The sequence below is a fragment of the Periplaneta americana genome, chromosome 17 (genome assembly GCF_040183065.1).
Source record: "Periplaneta americana isolate PAMFEO1 chromosome 17, P.americana_PAMFEO1_priV1, whole genome shotgun sequence".
In the NCBI taxonomy this organism is placed as follows: domain Eukaryota; kingdom Metazoa; phylum Arthropoda; class Insecta; order Blattodea; family Blattidae; genus Periplaneta; species Periplaneta americana.
Genome location: NC_091133.1, coordinates 109,675,512 through 109,694,744, shown reverse-complemented (window position 1 = coordinate 109,694,744; position 19,233 = coordinate 109,675,512). Strand labels below are relative to the sequence as shown.

Genomic DNA, 19,233 nt, shown 5'->3' with positions numbered 1-19,233 from the left:
AACATTTCAGTTTTTGGTCATTTAAAACTGAGATAGCTGCATCTTTTGGTATAAAGAAAGCAAGTGTAGAAAATTACGCTTACCACAAATGGGAACTCATTCCGCGTGGCGTTCCTTCCACCAATTATTCTCGGCTGTAAAGTATTTTGTGTTTCTTCTGCCGAGCTGAAATCTGTAAATATATTCCAGACAACGAGAAATGCTGTAAGCGTGTAATATCTATTATACAAGAGGTCAGACAATATTAATGGAAAAATAAACATATGGAATGGCATTTCGAGAGGGAGGCACTGCGACCTGTTATGATGTATTGCGCTAACCCTCAAACTAGACGCAGTATGAATGTCTTTGATTACACGATGTAATAACGATACCCAGTTTGGTCACCGCTTTTCTAGGGAGAAGATCAAAATATCAATATTCATGCACGTACAGAAGGATTATAGAAACACATACTTAGTGGCCAGTAATAATAATAATAATAATAATAATAATAATAATAATAATAATAATAATAATAATAATAATAATAATAATAATATGTTATTATTATTATTATTATTATTATTATTATTATTATTATTATTATTATTATTATTCAGCGTGGCAATTAATGTTTCTAATTGAACCGTTGAGAAAAGTAAACTTATTACATTTTGTCCGACAGAACAACAAAAAAGTACTCCTCATTCTTGACGAAACCACCTCTCACTGCTTGTAGAGACAGAATTTGTAGAGCGACATGAAACCGCCACTGCTTGCCTTCAATACGTGAATGAAACACACAGCAATGTACAGGAAACTCCTCGTACCCGTTTGAATGTGTGTGCACTGGTTTGGAGAAGGTACGCTGGTAGTAGAAACCAGAGAGAGGAAAAGTTTAAGGAGAAAGAATAAAGGAAAGAAAAGAAGCCAGAAAATAAAATAAAACTCTAAATGTTGAAGAATATTAATAATAGAATAATTGCGCACAAGTCGTGCATAAGGTAGTTAAGCTACATAAGATACAGATTGAACTTAGCACTTTGTTGCTCACATTGTTTGTTCTAAATGTTCTACCGAGGATTTCCCTCCAACTGTTCACCTTGTTCATTATTCACAGAATTCTACCAGGGATTTCATTCGTTTTTTGCACTTGGTTACGTGGTACCGGTCACACGGTTGCTCACACAGTTCACACACACAGTTGTTCCCGGGTTCGTGGAAGCACTTGGTCTTGCATATTTTGTGGTGGTATCCATGCACCGCTATTGAGTTCACTAGGTGTCGGAGATCTTGATTTGCGTCGGTCCAGGATCTGTTTGTCATGGCTTCTGTTGTATAAAAATCCAACCATATGTCCCTTCTCTTTTTCTCCCTTTCTTGTAGAAGTTTCTTTGAGCTCTCCGTAGATGGGAGCCTCATACGTAGAACTTCTATGAAGAAGGGTTCCCTGGCGAGTTTGTATGCTAGCCTGGACATGTGTATATGGAGATACCCAAGGTGGCTTTCAGAAATCGTGACTTCACTGCTTCCAGAGTCATTAGATTTCAGAGGTTCCATGCTTTGTAGCCCCAGGATAGGAGTTGATGCGATTGCCATCAGGCTCCAGTCACCTTTCCTCTCGCAAAATTCTTGCTCCTTAATTTTACAGGACCATGGATTCACTCAGTTTACTTGTTTATTTCGCTTCGGTTAGGACGCAAATGTATTTGTGCGAGATCGTGCGTATTTGCTTGTTTTCCGCACAGAACCATTACGCGGTAAGTGAGAAATACCACATCCACTATTCCCAACGTAACACACATAACAATTTCCCTCTTCCTACCGCTTAAGCGCGACATTCATTTTACTGCTTTAGGCTTTTAACATATTATTTTTAGAGATGTTTAACGTAGTAATAATTATAAATTGGAAACTTACCACTGCAATTTCACCTAAATTGCGATGTTAATTATTGTTTTTAAATATTTGCAAAAATTAAGTAAAGTCTACTACTCCACGAAACTTATAGCATTCCTGATACAAGTAACATTAAGGAAATCGTGGAAAAATCAACAAGATTCCAGATGCCGATGTTATTACTGCAATATGTTATATAAATAATATTGTTAAAATATTAAAATGAAAAATAAATCATTACATAACCTTACCGTTTGTTTTAAGTTCGCATTTATGGACTGGGGGAAAAAAAGAAAGACGTATATCACGGCCTGCTGGAGTATAGTAAACACAGAAAATATTTTATAGCAACAATGTGGAGGAAAGATATTTTGGTTTTCCGAAGTTGCAGTCATTAAACAGAAACCAACATGGAGATTTCATTGCAACTAATTAGAAATTCGTCTTTCAGGTATGTAATAAACGATCTTCGCATAAAATAATCTACGATACACGAGCTGTATGTTTGTTTTCATGTTCTCGGGAATTAAAAAAGCTCAACTACGTTTCGCTTTTTCAATCTTTTCCTCGAACATGAAAATGTCGACATACCGCTCTTGTAACGTATATTACTATTATGTTATTATTGGATCAAATACAATTTCAACCTGTTTTTCAATTTCATGAGGAGATGAAAATGTCCTCCTGTCAAGACGAATTTGAGATTAGTTGCCACCCGGCTACTTTTCTTGGTTGGAAAGACGGAAATTGAAATACACACGATACTCTTCATATTGTATCTGTATTTTGTATGGTAATGACGGAACTATGTACGACTGACGCAAAATTAAAAATAGATTTTATAAGGAAGTGTCCCACAACTACACAACAATTGAGGGGTTTGCCGGAAAGTGGGCGTATATGTAAATATGGTGAATTGAGATACATGCAATCTAAGATTTTAAAACGCACCTGAATAAAATGTTATCAGATAGTGAACAAAATTATACATTAAATTAAAAATCTTAGCAGGTAAAAATGTTTTGTAGCATTTAGGCAATTTATATTATTAAATTTCCTTATATTTGTACCATATAAAACTTCGGTCTATACGCACTTTATCCATATAATGATTTGCTTAGGGGATTTAATGTAGATTTCAGATTTAAATTTCACACGGAATTGAAACAAAGATACAATTTATGATATTTATTATCTACTTCTAAAATAATTTACATTATTTCAGATATACTGAGTAGACATTGAGTACGCAAAGCAAAATCCCTTAATATGACAGAAAAAGAAAATCTCCATTTTGTGTGAAAGTAAATAAATAAAATTTATTCTTTATATGATCCTGATTACAATAAGCCCAAAAATCTGAACATTGTAACAAATGTCTTTATAGAACATAACATATTTCCGTCTGAATCTACGAGTTTCATAAGTTTGTTTACTCTTTAAGCAAGGACAATAATGAACATAAAAAGTAGTCAAACGAAACAACCGGATTGACTAAATTGAACTATATATATTTGCTTAGTCTCTACCAAGAGAAAACACACACAGTAACGCGCAGCACTAGCTCTACTGACTAAATCGCGCGCGCACGCACGCACGCAGCCCTGTCCTGCAGGTATGTACAGTACAATCAAAACAAAATTTCGCTACTATAATTAGCGAATTATTCACTACATTTTAAACTGTTTTCCCGAAGAAGGGCATAGAGGTCTATACGCCTTTCTTCCGGCAAAGCCCTCAATTAACATCACTGAGCGAGTTGGCTCAGACGGTAGGCGTTTGAGAGTCGTATTCGGGAGGTCCCGGGTTCAAACCCGGTGCCCGACCAACCTGACTGGAGATTTTCATTGTTTTCCCTGTCATAAAGACAAATGCTGGATTGGAAATTTACGAGTACTTGCCGTCATTCATCACCGCCTCAGTTACCAATATCATAAACATCAATCAAAATCTGAAATCAGTTGCATGAACACAAGCCATCTATAACTCACTATAGAAACAGGAACTCAACAATAGTAATAAAGGGCTACTGGTGTACCCACAGATCCTAAACACGCGATATGACCACAGATGTTAAAACGTGTATAAGTAAACTTAACAAAAAGAAAAAATAATAACATCAGTAAAATCTTCGTACCTGGATTTATGCACAAAGCAAGAAGTAGGATATATTGCTTCATGTCTGTCTCTCCACGTGAAGTATAATGAGGAATTATAATTAGCACTTATTTCTGCAATTTCAGTTATATCCAAGTTCAAGACATTATTAAGTTTAATGTGTAGTCCGTGGTATTTCATCACTGTTAATTGATTTTAAATTTACGATCACCATTAAAATGTGACTTGATGTATGTCACTCAGAAATAATCGCGTCAATCAATTCTCGTCCAAATGTAAGGTCGTATTTTAATAGAAATGAAATATTGGACTTTAAATAGTTGATTGCACATCTGCTGCATTAGTTACAGAGGCCTGTACTCTGTCGTATCCTCCTATACAGGGTGGCCCACTTAACACTTTCACTTCCGATAGCGTATAATGCTGCATATGCTGCAGTCTATGGTTCAATTCCCAACTGGAAATGGAATTTATTTTTCTTGTATATGAATGACTGTGTTTTTTTTTTCCTGTGAGAAATATGATTTCAAGAAAATGATTTTTCAGGGAAATAGACATTCGGGAATGCGGATTCGGGAAAATTACGGGAACCGAAATTAATATACAGGTAACAGCGTACATGTACATAGCCGACACACAACAAGATCTAACCGTCAAACATGGAACTCAAAAAGTGTTCCCAATACAAATACCTAGGCTAAAAAATAATCCAAGGTGGTACACTGTGTGCGGAAATTAAATGGGAATTCCGAATGTCGGACAACGGTCCGTATACAGGCTGATTCAAAAGATATGCATTATTTATCGGAGAAAAATAATTGACATGTAGAGTTTAGCGGTTATTTATCCTTCACAGTGCAAAGAAACATTTCTTTATATTGATGACATTAGAGTTCAGGGGAATTTCATTCTTGACTAGCGGTTTTCTCTGAACTTGTATTGACAACACTACTAATTACCGTCATCATTTCGTAATTTAGCCGATACATTACTTATCTAAAATTCGGTAGAACTAGCGGAAAACTACTAATTTGGCACCACTGAGACTGGTGATTTGTTGTACTAGTGTCGCCTCAACCGTGTATTCTAAGTTGAAAATTCAAGCACATTAAATTGAAAACTACGTAGGCCTACCTATTTCCAACAACTTTCCCTTACTTTAATTTTTGCTATCTGTACTAATAACTGAGTTTGTCTTTTGAATCACCCTGTATTAAAGTGTTTCGTGGGACAAAAATATATCAAACTAAAATAAAAAAGATATTTATAACGCCATCGTAAAAGAGTATAATTACTTATGACAGCAAAATCTCCGGAAAATCGAAAATCTGGAAATATTCCAAACCTCAAAAATTATTATGTTTATTCCTCACACACAAAGAAATGAACTATAAACAAAACAACTTATGTCGTATGACCACGTTCAACGAAAGGGTGATGAACGTCTGCAAAACTAATTCTATAATGGAATCCACCAGAGTGAAGAGTGCAAGGAGGACCAAGGCAGAGCTGGATGGAAGGAGCCAACAAAGAGATGAGAAGGTGAGGTCTTGAAGAAGATTAGCGGATAGACAGGGAACGAAAGCTGGAGATGGGGATACGGAAGATGTCGAAGAGCGTTGTCAACCGTCCTGAAGGAAATCTTTTTATTTCCAGTATGGCTATCCTAGGACAGAATTTGCAATGCTTGGACGATGTTCATAAAAGTTCATTGAATACGGATATACTTTTTTATTTCTGAGAAGAATGTGTCTCAAAGAAAACTGGGACTTTGAGGCATATTTCTTTCTTTTAAGAGATTGACAAAATGCATACTTTCAAATGGTGTTTTGGGACACAATTCAAATCATTTGCAACTAGATTTGCTTTGTGGCTAGCACTGTGAAAGAAAAGGGATAGCTTATACCTATGTCTCCTACATTGTTTGAAGTTTGAACGACACAGTCCTTTCCTGTACGAGTTGAACAGCCATCATAACACTGTACAATGCACTTGTCTGCATCAAGGCTTTCGTTTCGTAGAAAGTTATTTATTGCAGCAGTTTTATTGTTCATGGCAGTCCGTTCCACACACTCATGGAATTCCTTATCGAGAGTCATATTGTATTTCGTAAAGTATTCGAACTCCATTTGACAGCTTCTCCTTCCCTGATACATCAGCCAGTATGTTGTTGTCATGTCTTCTTTGCGTCGGTATTGATTTAATATTTGATAACCACCCAAGACATAAGAACGAGTTACTTTTTTAATATACAAGAAGGTGACATTTTTCTTTCTTATATTATGTTGTTTAAATTTTGGTAAATCAGTTTCAATATTGAGTCGAATTTATTCTAAGAGGACACCTTGATGAAGTCATTCTGGCCTAACCCTCAAGGGCAAATCACGTGTGTCACAAAACATTACTGTCGAATTGCTTGACGCCGTGGCTTTCCTGATTTCTTCTAGTGTTTTCTGTGTTCAGAAATCATGACATTTACAGAAATGACGTCCACGAAGGACTTTCCTGTTCTAACAGTTGCTTTGTGACACTGAGTTCAGACACTGTTCCTGATAGACTAATAGAAATAAAAAGTCAACCAAAGAAAGTAATAATATGTTTATTTCAAAACTTCAATATGCTCATTGGAAAAAATGTTGTGAACATCCTTCTGATTCAATTCATCTGACGAGGAATCCTGCTGAAGTGTTTAATCCACTCCGTAAACATAGATACTTCCAGGAATTTCAACGGTTTATCTGCTGTGCAGTTGGTAGTACCTCTAGATATTAAGCCCCACTGGACATTTCCTACCATCAAGGGGCCTCCAGAATCGCCCTTTAAACAGAAAACAGACAAAAGAATAAACATTGCGAAGAAGATAACACAAATACATCCATTTCATGCTTTACACCTTTCTTAACAATTCTCTTAAATTTCTTGCGCTATCATTTAAAAGTCAATGAATGAACGAATTTACTATACACCGAAATAATATAATTCTGGATTGTGCACAAAATACATTTTCCATAATTAATAAAAAACTGAACTGAATTACGTCTTACTTTATTTAAAATTTGTACGAATTACGTAACTATTTGGTAATACTGCCATTCAGAATATTTTGACAAATTGATTGTACTTAATGTCAATTCGTCCAGAGCACCATGTCTAATATACATCCAAATATATTGGGTAAGGCGTGTATATTTGTATCAAGAACATACGTACCAGAGTGCTGCATTGGAGTTAAATCGCTCGCTTGAACTCGGTCGAGTGTCGCACCCTCGAATGAGATACGATCGGTCGTGATACGCTCGTAATAAATAGATGCACAGTACAAGGTCATCTCACCGACATGTCTTATCTTGTATGGAAGGCGTCAGATAAGATACACATATGTTTTGCTTACACGGTAAAAATAAGGCTTTATTTTCTGCGTTTATGACAAACGTTTAATGGAACAGTCAGTAGACCGTACCAACACAGGAACATGAAGTTATAAATAAAATAGTATGAAAAACTTCGATATAAGTTATTATTACTAATTAATAATTATTCAATATTTGATTTACCACATATATAATATGATAGGTCAATACATAGTGTTCCGCGTATATACTGCGACAATGTAGAAACGTTTTACAAAATATTATTGATATAGCAGTAGATTAATAACAATATTAGTACAGAGATAACGTCACAGAAAATATAATAAAACGAATAATCATGCTGCACAAATGTTACGGACGCAAAGATTGATACACTAATTATAATTAGAGATTATTATTATTATTATTATTATTATTATTATTATTATTATTACTAGAAAACTTGATACAATTCTTGCATTATCGTGACTGTGTTTTCCGTTTATAATAATTACATTTACATCCCATAACATCTATCAGACGTGAAAAAAAGAAAATCACTTCTGTGTGTGTGTGGGGGGGGGCAAACAAAACATTTACCTACAACATTTATATTACATTTTAAAGCAAGGTTTGTAGTTGTACTATGGAGAGGTTAGTTAAACACTGCAAAGTTTTGAAATGATAAACATCTATGATGCTACTACACAGTTCATCACTGTAACAAGAACAAATGTCTAACCCTCGGCTTATACCGTTCGAGGATTTATCGCTTGTGACAATTTCACGCATCATGCTATGAACTAGTTGGCGCTCGAGCGAAAACGTCCGATGCAGACCTCTGATACGTACATATACAGCACTTTTAAAAGTATATTGAGATATTGTCATTCGTATGATACAGTTGTCACATTGTTCTGTCGATGTTCCTATGACAACTAGAACAGTTGTTAAAATAAATAGTATGCCTGAAGCACTATATTGTCGCTATTTTAACGTATTATATGACATTTGTCTGAGCAGAGTGTAAAAATGATATTTTCTCCAGTATGACTGTTGAGGCTGTACTTCCCATGGTAACTAATGTTACCCTCAAATGGAACCGTAATAGTAATATGCGTTACAAGAGCGATATGTTGAAGTTTTCATGTTCGAGGAAAAGTTTGAAAAAGCGAAACGTAGTTGAGCTTTTTTAATTTCCGAGAATTGAAAGAAAACATACCGCTAGTGTATCGTACATTATTTTGTGCGAAGATCATTTATTACATACCTGAAAGAGGAATTTCTAATTAGTTGCAATGAAATCTCCATCTTGGTTTCTGTTCAACGACGGCAAATTTGCAAAACAAAAATATCTATCGTCCACACCTGTGGAGTAACGGTCAGCGCGTCTGGCTGCGAATCCAGGTGGTCCGGGTTGGAATCCCGGTTGGGACAAGTTACCTGGTTGAGGTTTTTTCCGGGTTTTTCCCTCAACCCAATACGAGCATATGCTGGGTAACTTTCGGTGCTGGACCCCGGACTCATTTCACCGGCATTATCATCTTCATATCTTTCAGACGCTAAATAACCTAGATGTTGATAAAGCGTCGTAAAATAACCCAATAAAAAATATCTATCTTCAACATTGTCCCTTTAAAATGTTTTCTGTGTTTACTATACTCCAGCTGGCCGTGATATACGTCTGTCTTTTTTTTGCCCCACAGTCTATGATGAGTCTGGAATCTTGTTGATTTTTTCACGGCTTCCCTAATGTTACTTGCATCACGAATATAGTAACTTTAGTGGAGTTGTAGAGTTTACTTAATTTTTGCAAATATTTAAAAACAATAATTAACAGTGCAATTTAGGTGAAATTACAGTGGTAAGTTTCCAATGTATAATTATTACTATATTGAATGTCTCTAAAAATAATATGTTGAAAGCCTAAAGCAGTAAAATCAGTATGTCACTAAAGCAGTAAGAAGAGGGAGATTGTTATGTGTGTTAGTTTGGGAATACTGAATGTGGAATTTTAGACTTTCCGCGGATTGGTTTTGTGCGGAAACCAAGGAAATACGATCTCGCACAAAACACCTTATTTAACTTACGTAGCAGGAACTCTTCTGTGTGGTAGATTCAACGGCACAGATCGTTCTGTTCAAATTCGTCCATCTTTGTTTGCATTGTCTTTTTGAAATGGTAACCACTTCCAATGCTTGTAGCACTAACGGACGTACTATTGTTGGTTGAAACTGTTGACAGAAATACATGACAACTTGATTACTGTTCATTTCTAATTCTGAAATCGTCACACAATGAAGGCTTCACATTGAATTTTACATATCGAGTATTCATATCCGGACTTTATACTGAAATAAAATAATTAAATACTTAAATATTCCCTAATTAATTTGTCACATTAGTATTCGCGTGGGGGTCAAATTGACATCCAAGCAAAAATACGAATTAAAATTAAAAAAAAAAAATCATCGTTTTACGTAAACTTTCAAGCTTATATGGGTCATTACTAGCCATAATGTTCTTGAGTAAGAGTTTTCATGTACGACGGTTGTGTGAAAAGTTCATAGCCTGACAAAGAAATTAAACTAGGATTATTCTGAAATAATCTTTATTAAAATGACCCCATCACATTATTTATCTTTGTGAGAGGCTTCGTGAAGCAATTTATAAATTCGTTAATCTTCGATGCTACCTACTCATTAGAGTTCTACGCAATGTATATTTGGCCATTTTTCATTCTGTTGTTCAATATGGTATTATTGTTTGTGGTGCAAGTTCAAAAATTAATCTTCATTCTTTAAATTTATTACAAAAACGAATAATGAAAATTTATATTAGGAAACGTTTTGATTATCCAACTAAATTAATTTATTCTGAATTTAATGTATTTAATATTGAACAAATTTAGAAATACACTCTGTTAAAAATTTTCCCAAATATTAATTAGTAAATATTTATGGTTTTATTATGAAACATTCTGCACAGATTGAAGAAATATCTAACGATTAAAATTTATTTAATAATACAGACCTGGCTTAAACCCCAGCCGACTACGGTGGCTTGTGTTCCAACTCTTAACTCTTGATGGAACTCTGGGAAAATAACAGGCTGGACTGCAGCGTTGAATTCAAAGGGTTGCGTAACCTACAGAAATGCATATACTAATATCTATTGCAGAATAAGAATACAACAATTTATTAATAGCATTTAATTCTATGCTTTTACATATCGCTGTTCGGGAGAACAAAGACGCAATTGCAATATTGGAGTGAGTATTAAAATATCCCTACATGACTAGTATATTTAAAAGTAACCAAAAGTATAGTATTTATTTTTCTTTTAGTACTATTTAAAAGAAACCAAAGGCTACAAAGACAATAATGTTTTGCTTTATTTTAGTACTGTTTGAAAGTAACCAAAGAGTGTAATGTTTTGCTTTATTTTAATACTATTTAAAAGTAAACAAAGATTTTAGGGTGCTATTCATAGACATTTCGCAGCACGCGCTACGAGCGTACTAAGCTAGCCCCGGCTGTCCACTGGTTACTAGTACAGAATTCAAATCATATCCTATCGCTAACACTGGTTTACGAATACGAAAAAAGGCTGATCATCCACCAGAAGCCTGCTCTAAAAATATCTATGAATACGCCCCATATTATTTTGCTGTATTATAGTACTACTTCAAAGTAACCAAAGAGCATGTTTTGCTTTATCTTAGTATTATTTAAAAGTAAGCTAAGAGCATAATATGTTGCTTTATTTTAGTATTATTTAAAAGTAACCAAAGATTTTAATGTTTTGCCTTATTTCAGTACTATTTATGTACCCATAGACTATGTTTTGCTTTATTTTATAACTGTTTAAAAGTAAGGAAAGGATATATTATTTTGCTTTATTTTAGTACTACTTAAAAGTAACCAAAAGGTATAATCTTTTGCTTTATTATAGTACTATTTACAAGTAACCAAATCATGTAATATTTTGCTTTATTTTAGTACTGTTTAAAAGTAATCAAAATGTATAATACTTTGCTTTATTTTAGTACTATTTAAAAATGAGGCAAGGGTATGTTTTGCTTTATTTTAATACTATTTAAAAGTAACCAAAGAGTATAATGTTTTGCTTTATTTTAGTACTATTTAAAAGTAACCAAAGAGTATCATGTTTTGCCTTAATTCAGTACTATTGAAAAGTAACCAAAAATTATAATAGTTTGCTTTATTTTAGTACTATTAAAAAGTAACAAGACAGTATAATGTTTAGCTTTACTTAGTACTATTTAAAATTAACCAAAATGTCCAGTATTTCGCTTTATTTTAGTAGCCTACTATTTAAAACTAACCAAAGAGTATAATATTTTGCTTTATTTTTGTACTATTTAAAAGTAACCAAAAGCTATAATATTTTGCTTTCCTTAGTACTATTTAAAAGTAACCAAAAAGTGGAGTATTTTGCTTTACTTAGTTCTTTTTAAAAGTAACCAAAAAGTATAACATTTTGCTTTATATTTGTACTATTTAAAAGTAACCAAAATGAATAATATTTTGCTTTATTTCTATTCTCATAATATATATATGTATATATATTAATATTTTAAATTAATTTGTATATGTATTTATACATCAATAAGATTATGTTTTTTGATTCTCTGAAAAATATTCCATGTTGCACTTAACTTCATTGTTCCTTCGTAACAGGGATATTCTATTATCATTATCATTATTATTATTATTATTATTATTATTATTATTATTATTATTCATTTATTTATTTATTTAACGTGGTGGAGATAAGACTTTCTCTTCCCATCTACCAGGAAATAACAACTACATTATCAAGAACACAATTGTTGCGGTCAGAATCAAAGGGATGTAAGTGTACTTATGTTATTTCCGTAAAATGTGATTAAAAGTTACTAAGAATTAGTAAATTCCGTGAAGTTTTATTTTTAAATGTTAGTGTAAGATGTGGTTAGAAGATATATCCCTTTACCACTGAAATTTTAAAAGCTTTAGTTTACCCTCGATGCTCTTAAATCATTTTTCTACAAATGTCACTTACACCCCTTTGCATCTATCTGCCTCAATTGAAATTAAACTCACAAATAATATTAAATTTAAAATTACAATTGAAGAGTAGAGAGGAAAAACAGTTAAAGTCACAATTCTCCTAAGGTGAAGACATCTTCTAATTCAGTATATTACTGCAAAATTTGTTGTTGTTACTAATGAAGGACTGTATATAGAAATAAAGTAATTATTTCTTAGGAACTCTGACCAACATGTTCCCCGTATTTGACCCTTTAGATTATTTCTTCTGATGTGTGGCTAGTTTCACCCAATGCTTTTGTAATTGCAAGTGTTAAACTTAAAAATGACATACCGTAACTAATTACGTACAATATAATAGGGTCGACTTAATTTAGAGACTTTAGTTAAAAATATTTTCAAAAGAGTATGAAGTCAAATATGGCTTAAAAGGCAAAAAAACAAACAAACAAACAAAAAAAAAAAAAAAAAAAAAACACTTCAAGCAATTACTCGGTGATGAGCAATTTTATTACATCAATTGCTTTTTGTTCAATTATCTAGAAATCCGATATCAATTATGTATAGGGGAGAGTTGGGTAGTATCGGACATCGGGTAATATCTGACAGTGAGTTTCTTTCATCTACCATACGATAATAGTACCTGATTGACATGGTTACGTTTCTGTGATGTCGCATACAGAAACGTAACCATGTCGTTCAGGTACTATCATATGGTGGTAGATGAAAGAAACGCACTGGTCCACAACTGTGGAGTAACGGTCAGCGCGTCTGGCCGCGAAACCAGGTGGCCCGGGTTCGAATTCCGGTCGGGGCAAGTTACCTGTTTGAGGTTGAGGTCGTAAAATAACCCACTAATTTAAAATAAATAAAAGAAACGCACTGTCCGATATTACCCGATGTCCGATACTACGCAACTTTCTCCTAATTACAATAATTGAGAGATTGGTTAAATTTTGTTTCAAATCTGGAATCGTGCTACCAACTTAACTGCGATTGCCAGTGTCAGATACTAAGTTCGCTTCAGTGCGGACAGAGTTTGTGCACGCACTCACATCCATGATGGCGATGTCGAATGCCTTGTTCCTCTTGACTACGTAGTTATAATGGAGTTTCAGGCACTTTACTTTTCGTTCAATAGTATTTGGGTCACCCTTAATGTAGAATCCAGCCTTCACGGTCCATTCATCAAATGTCCTTGAAAGGAGAAAGCACACGAATGAACGATTCTTTGAAATTCAGATGATCAGAAAATGTAAAATGTAAAGGCATCCCCCTTCACACGCCATGGAGGAACTTGGGGAGCATGGAGGTAGAGCCCCTGGAAGTTTGACAACGAGCAAATCCCGTCACCACCCGGGATCGAACCCGAACCTTCCATAGCCAGCTGCTTTACCAACTGAGCTACCCGGCCGCCGATCAGAAAATGTAGCATGCAAAATACCAGTCAAATTCTGATCTCTGTACATTTTGTAAAATATAAAGTGTCTATCTATCTATTAGTCCCCCTCAACCCTGGACCCACGGACAGCACTGAGCCCACAGTACAAAGATCTACCACCAGCAACGAATTACCACATATCACTGGGTCCAAGTTCGGTGGCTATCACGAATTCCCAGTATACCGACGAACGGTAGAAATCACTTACGTGCCGTTAATACAGTGAGCTGCCGTGAGCACGTGACACCGGTTGATAATCGTGCCCGTACACTGCGGATCTCCATGATATAACAGAGACACCTGGAGTAGTAAAACAAAAATTGTTTACGAAAATGATAGTTAATTTCTCATTATATTATGTTCTACATGTTTAGGTTTAAAATGCTGCGATTATCACTATTTGTAACTTTTGCTTAACTATTATTCAAAAGACTTAAATGAAATCACTTAATAAACACATTCGTTTCCTGAACTGCGACAAATGTTCTCTTTAATCCAAAAACATTTGACTTCATTCGTAAATCTAAGACATAACAGAGAGGCCTGTACTTAATTCTCTACAAATATTCACATATTCAAATCTTTGTTCATAAATACAATAGTTTAACATTTACGAAAGTCGGCATGCACTGCTTCATTACTTCGTGTGCAATTTCCCGAAACTGTATTCAAGATAATCCTTTTTCTGGAAAAATATATTTACCGACGTCAATTTCCTTCCCCTCTGACATTTTCCCCTATTTCTTAATTTTTGTCTCCCCGAATTGGGAATTCCCTGTGTCGTAGAAAAGTACGTAATACAGTATACCATCACATTATTTATTATTGCAATACATTACAAGCTAAGTATTTATTATTGCAAAGGAAGAAGTGAATTTGAATAGCAATGATAGGGTGATTCACGAGGATTTACCGTCATTTTCGGAGCTTATTTCCGAAGACATTCTGAGAAAAGAATGTGATATAAACATGGGTCCTATTCTCAATATTTACAGAGTTACCAGTAAGAAAATGGCACATACTTCGTCTTTGTATATCCTGCACGTTTCGAAACAATTTTGTTGGTTTTTAATGCTGCGAATAATACCACAATTAAGTCGGTGAACTCAAAACAAAAACATTTCACTTTTTGGTTATTTAAAACTGAGATAGCTGCAACTTTTGGTATAAAGAAAGCAAGTGTAGAAAATTACGCTTACCACAAATGGGAACTCATTCTGCGTGGCGTTCCTTCCACCAATTATTCTCGGCTGTAAAGGATTTTGTGTTCCTTCTGCCGAGCTGAAATCTGTAAATACATTCCAGACAACGACAAAAGCCGTAAGCGTGTAATATCTATTATACAAGAGGTCAGACAATATGAATGGAAAAATAAACATATGGAATGGAATTTCGTGAGGGAGGCACTGCGACCTGTTATGATGTATTGCGCTAACCCTCAAGCTAGACGCAGTATGAATGTCTTTGATTACACGATGTAATAACGATACCCAGTGTGGTTACCGCTTTTGTAGGGAGAAGATCTAAAATATCAATATTCATGCACGTACAGAAGAATTATAGAAACACATTCGTTAATCTTCGATGCTACTTACCTATTAGAGTTCTACGAAATGTTTATTTGGCCATTATTCAGTCTATCATTCAATATGGTATAATTGTTTGGGGTGGAAGTACAAAAATTAATCTTAGTCCGTTAAATCTTCTACAAAACCGAATAATTAAAATTTGTTTGAAGAAACTTTTCGATTATCCAACTAAATTAATTTATTCTTAATTTAATGTATTTAATATTGAACAAATGTATAAGTATACGCTGTTAAAATTTTATCATAAAAATCGTAATAAGTTTGTATTACAGACACACAATTATGACACAAGACGAAATATTAATTCAACATTAGTAGAACCTAAATGTCTCACATCTGCTGGTCTAAAGCACAGCATAAATTTTGGCCCTCGGTTGTACAATGCTTTAACTAAATTACACCCAGAACTTCTAACATGTAACCCACTAACATATAACAAGAAAATTAGAAACGTGTTAATATCTTCAATTTGATTAAATAAATTTATAACCCATGTGTATGAATTAATCAACCTATATTATATTTGTATTCTATAATTTTGAAATATATATTAGTCCTACTTTTCACGTGCGATATTATTCTTCTCTAGTTTTAATATTATATTATATAATTCCATTGCCGCTGTAATTATATTTTAGTTCCTATTTTATTTTACTTATTTATTTGTATTATTATTATTATTATTATTATTATTATTTATTTATTTTAATATTATATCTGAACTGCTACCGAGCACGAGTGCTGCTCATGCGGTCTCAAATTTTGTTAATACTACTGTATCTTCTTTTTATATTGCTTGTATTATTTTATTTCTATTTCTCTTGTTTGTTTTGTAATTATATTCTTTATTCTGTATATTTAAATTTAAATAAATAAATTAATAAAACATACTTAGTGACCAGTAATAATGAACCAATGGCGACCTGCTGATCAATGCTAGACATCATCGTGTACGACATGCTTTGGCGATATCGTTAAAAACTTTAAATTGGGAGATTCATGAGGAAGTACATTGTGTATCATCAGATGGTTCTTTTAGACGGGCAGACATTATTGCTATCAACGGACGCTTAAAACGGGCTCTTGTTCTTGATCCTACAATCCGTTTCGAAACAAACCTAAATCAGGCCACCGAGGTTGATATTGAGAAGAAGTCCATATATGAACCTTGTCTGCCGTATCTTTCTCAAAAGTACAACGTCCCTCTTAAACAATGGTCCGTCATTGGTTTGCTGTTTGGCAGTGGAGGTTCAATCACAAAATTCACGTGGAATTATGTTAAGGAACTTCACATTCCTTTTGATTATGTAAATATTATCAAGGATTCTCTTCAAATATTACATCATCATCTCTATTTCAATTAATCAACTTATATTTGCCTTCAACAATTAACTTTCTTTTTTCTTTAATGTATCACATCACATTATTGTACATGTTTATTGTATTCAGGACCCTTGTGGTCACTCAAAATTCTTTGAGCTGATGTCTATAATTTAGAAATTTATTTATTTAATAATAATAATAATAATAATAATAATAATAATAATATATTGTTATTATTATTATTATTATTATTATTATTATTATTCAGCGTGGTAATTAATGTTTCTAATTGAACCGTTGAGCAAAGTAAACTTATTACATTTTGTCCGACAGAACAACAAAAAAGTACTCCTCATTCTTGACGGAACCACCTCTTACTGCTTGTAGAGACAGAATTTGTAGAGCGACATGAAACCGCCACTGCTTGCCTTCAATTCGTGAATGAAACACACAGCAGTGTACAGGAAATCCTTGTACCCGTTTGAATGTCTGTGCGCTGGTTTGGAGAAGGTACGCTGGTAGTAGAAACCAGAGAGAGGAAAAGTTTAAGGAGAAAGAATAAAGGAAAGAAAAGAAGCCAGAAAATAAAATAAAACTCTAAATGTTGAAGGATATTAATAATAGAATAAATGCGCACAAGTCGTGCATAAGGTAGTTAAGCTGCATAGGATACAGATTGAACTTAGCACTCTGTTGCTCACATTGTTTGTTCTCAATGTTGTGCCGAGGATTTCCCTCCAACTGTTCACCTTGTTCATTATTCACAGAATTCTACCAGGGATTTCATTCGTTTTTTGCACTTGGTTACGTGGTACCGGTCACACGGTTGCTCGCACAGTTCACACACACAGTTGTTCCCGGGTTCGTGGAAGCACTTGGTCTTGCATATTTTGTGGTGGTATCCATGCACCGCTATTGAGTTCACTAGGTGTCGGAGATCTTGATTTGCGTCGGCCCTGGATCTGTTTGTCATGGCTTCTGCTGTATAAAAATCCAACCATATGTCCCTTCTCTTTTTCTCCCTTTCTTGTAGAAGTTTCTTTCAGCTGTCGGTAGATGGGAGCCTCATACGTAGATCTTCTATGAAGAAGGGTTCCCTTGCTAGTTCGTATGCTAGCCTCGACTTGTGTATTTGAAGATACCCAAGGTGGCTTTCAGAAATCGTGACCTCACTGCTTCCAGAGCCATTAGAGGACAGAGCTTCCATGCGTTGTATTCCCTGCATAGGAGTTGATGCGATTCCCATAAGGCTCCAGCCGCCTTTCCTCTCGCAAAATTCTTGCTCCTTAATTTTACAGGACGATGGATTCACTCAGTTTAATTGTTTATTTAGCTTCGGGTAGGACGCAAATGTTTTTATGTTATTATTGGATCAAATATAATTTCAGCCTGTTTTTTTTCAATTTCATGAGGAGATGAAAATGTCCTTCTGTCAAGACGAATTTGAGATTAGGTGCCACTCTGCTAGTTTTCTTGGTTGCAAAGACGGAAAATGAAATACACATGATACTCTTCATATTGTATCTGTATTTTGTATGGTAATGGTGGAGCTATGAATGACTGACGCAAAATTAAAAATAGATTTTATAAGTAAGTGTCCCACAACTACACAACAATTAACATCACCGAGCGAGTTAGCTCAGATATTAGCGTTTGAGACTCGTATTCGGGAGATCCCTTGTTCAAATCCCGTGATCAACCAAACTGACTGGAGATTTTCATGGTTTTCCCTGTCATAAAGACAAATCTGGATTGTAAATTTACGAGTACTTGCCGTGGTGCATCACCGCTTCAGTCACCAATATCATAAACATCAATCAGAATCTAAAATCAGTTGCATGAACACAAGCCATCTACAACACACTATAGAAACAGGAACTCAACAATAGTAACAAAGGGCTACTGGTGTACCCACAGATCCTAAACACGCGATATGACCACAGATGTTAAAACGTGTATAAGTAAGCTTAACAAAAAGAAAAAATAATAACATCAGTAAAATCTTCGTACCTGGATTTATGCACAAAGCAAGAAGTAGGATATATTGCTTCATGTCTGTCTGTCCACGTGAAGTATTATAATTAGTACGGTACTTATTTCTGCAACTTCGGTTATACCCAAGTTGAAGACATTATTAAGTTTAATGTGTAGTCCGTGGTATTTCATCACTGTTAATATATTTTAAATTTACGATCACCATTAAAATGTGACTTGATATATGTCACTCCCGTCAATCAATGCTCGTCCAAATGTAAGGTCGTATTTTAATAGAAATGAAATATTGGACTTTAAATAATTGATTGCACATCTGCTGCATTAGTTACAGAGGCCTGTACTCTGTCGTTTCCTCCTATACAAGGTGACCCACTTAACTCTTTTACCTCCGATAGCGTCTATGCTATATATGCTGCAGGCTATGGTGCATTTCCCAGCGGGGAATGGAATTTATTTTTCTTGTATATGAATGACTGTGTTTT

At 34.4% G+C, this 19,233-nt stretch overlaps 3 protein-coding genes across 6 annotated transcripts in view; 1 reads left to right on the top strand and 2 right to left on the bottom strand.

Annotated features, from left to right (window-relative positions):
* The window catches only part of LOC138692688 (chymotrypsin-1-like), a 54,161-nt gene extending 50,062 nt beyond the window's left edge, over positions 1-4,099 (bottom strand). Inside the window, exons 1-2 of one of the 2 annotated variants that reach the window (XM_069815813.1) lie at positions 4,019-4,099; positions 84-172 (exon numbers count right to left, since the gene is read on the bottom strand). In XM_069815813.1, the coding sequence (XP_069671914.1) occupies positions 84-172; positions 4,019-4,061 (132 nt within the window). In that variant the 5' untranslated portion in view covers positions 4,062-4,099. The remainder of the gene's footprint in view (positions 1-83; positions 173-4,018) is intronic. The other variant, XM_069815812.1, reaches the window with a different exon arrangement.
* The window catches only part of BBS9 (Bardet-Biedl syndrome 9), a 399,441-nt gene that overhangs the window by 267,628 nt on the left and 112,580 nt on the right, over positions 1-19,233 (top strand). The window lies entirely within an intron of this gene.
* On the bottom strand, positions 6,583-18,848 carry LOC138692583 (chymotrypsin-1-like). The gene is made up of 7 exons (XM_069815581.1): positions 18,767-18,848; positions 15,044-15,132; positions 14,053-14,144; positions 13,459-13,600; positions 10,383-10,496; positions 9,440-9,583; positions 6,583-6,816 (listed from the first exon to the last, which is right to left on the bottom strand). The coding sequence occupies exons 1-7, from the start codon at positions 18,807-18,809 to the stop codon at positions 6,655-6,657; spliced, it is 786 nt and encodes a 261-aa protein (XP_069671682.1). The 5' UTR covers positions 18,810-18,848; the 3' UTR covers positions 6,583-6,654.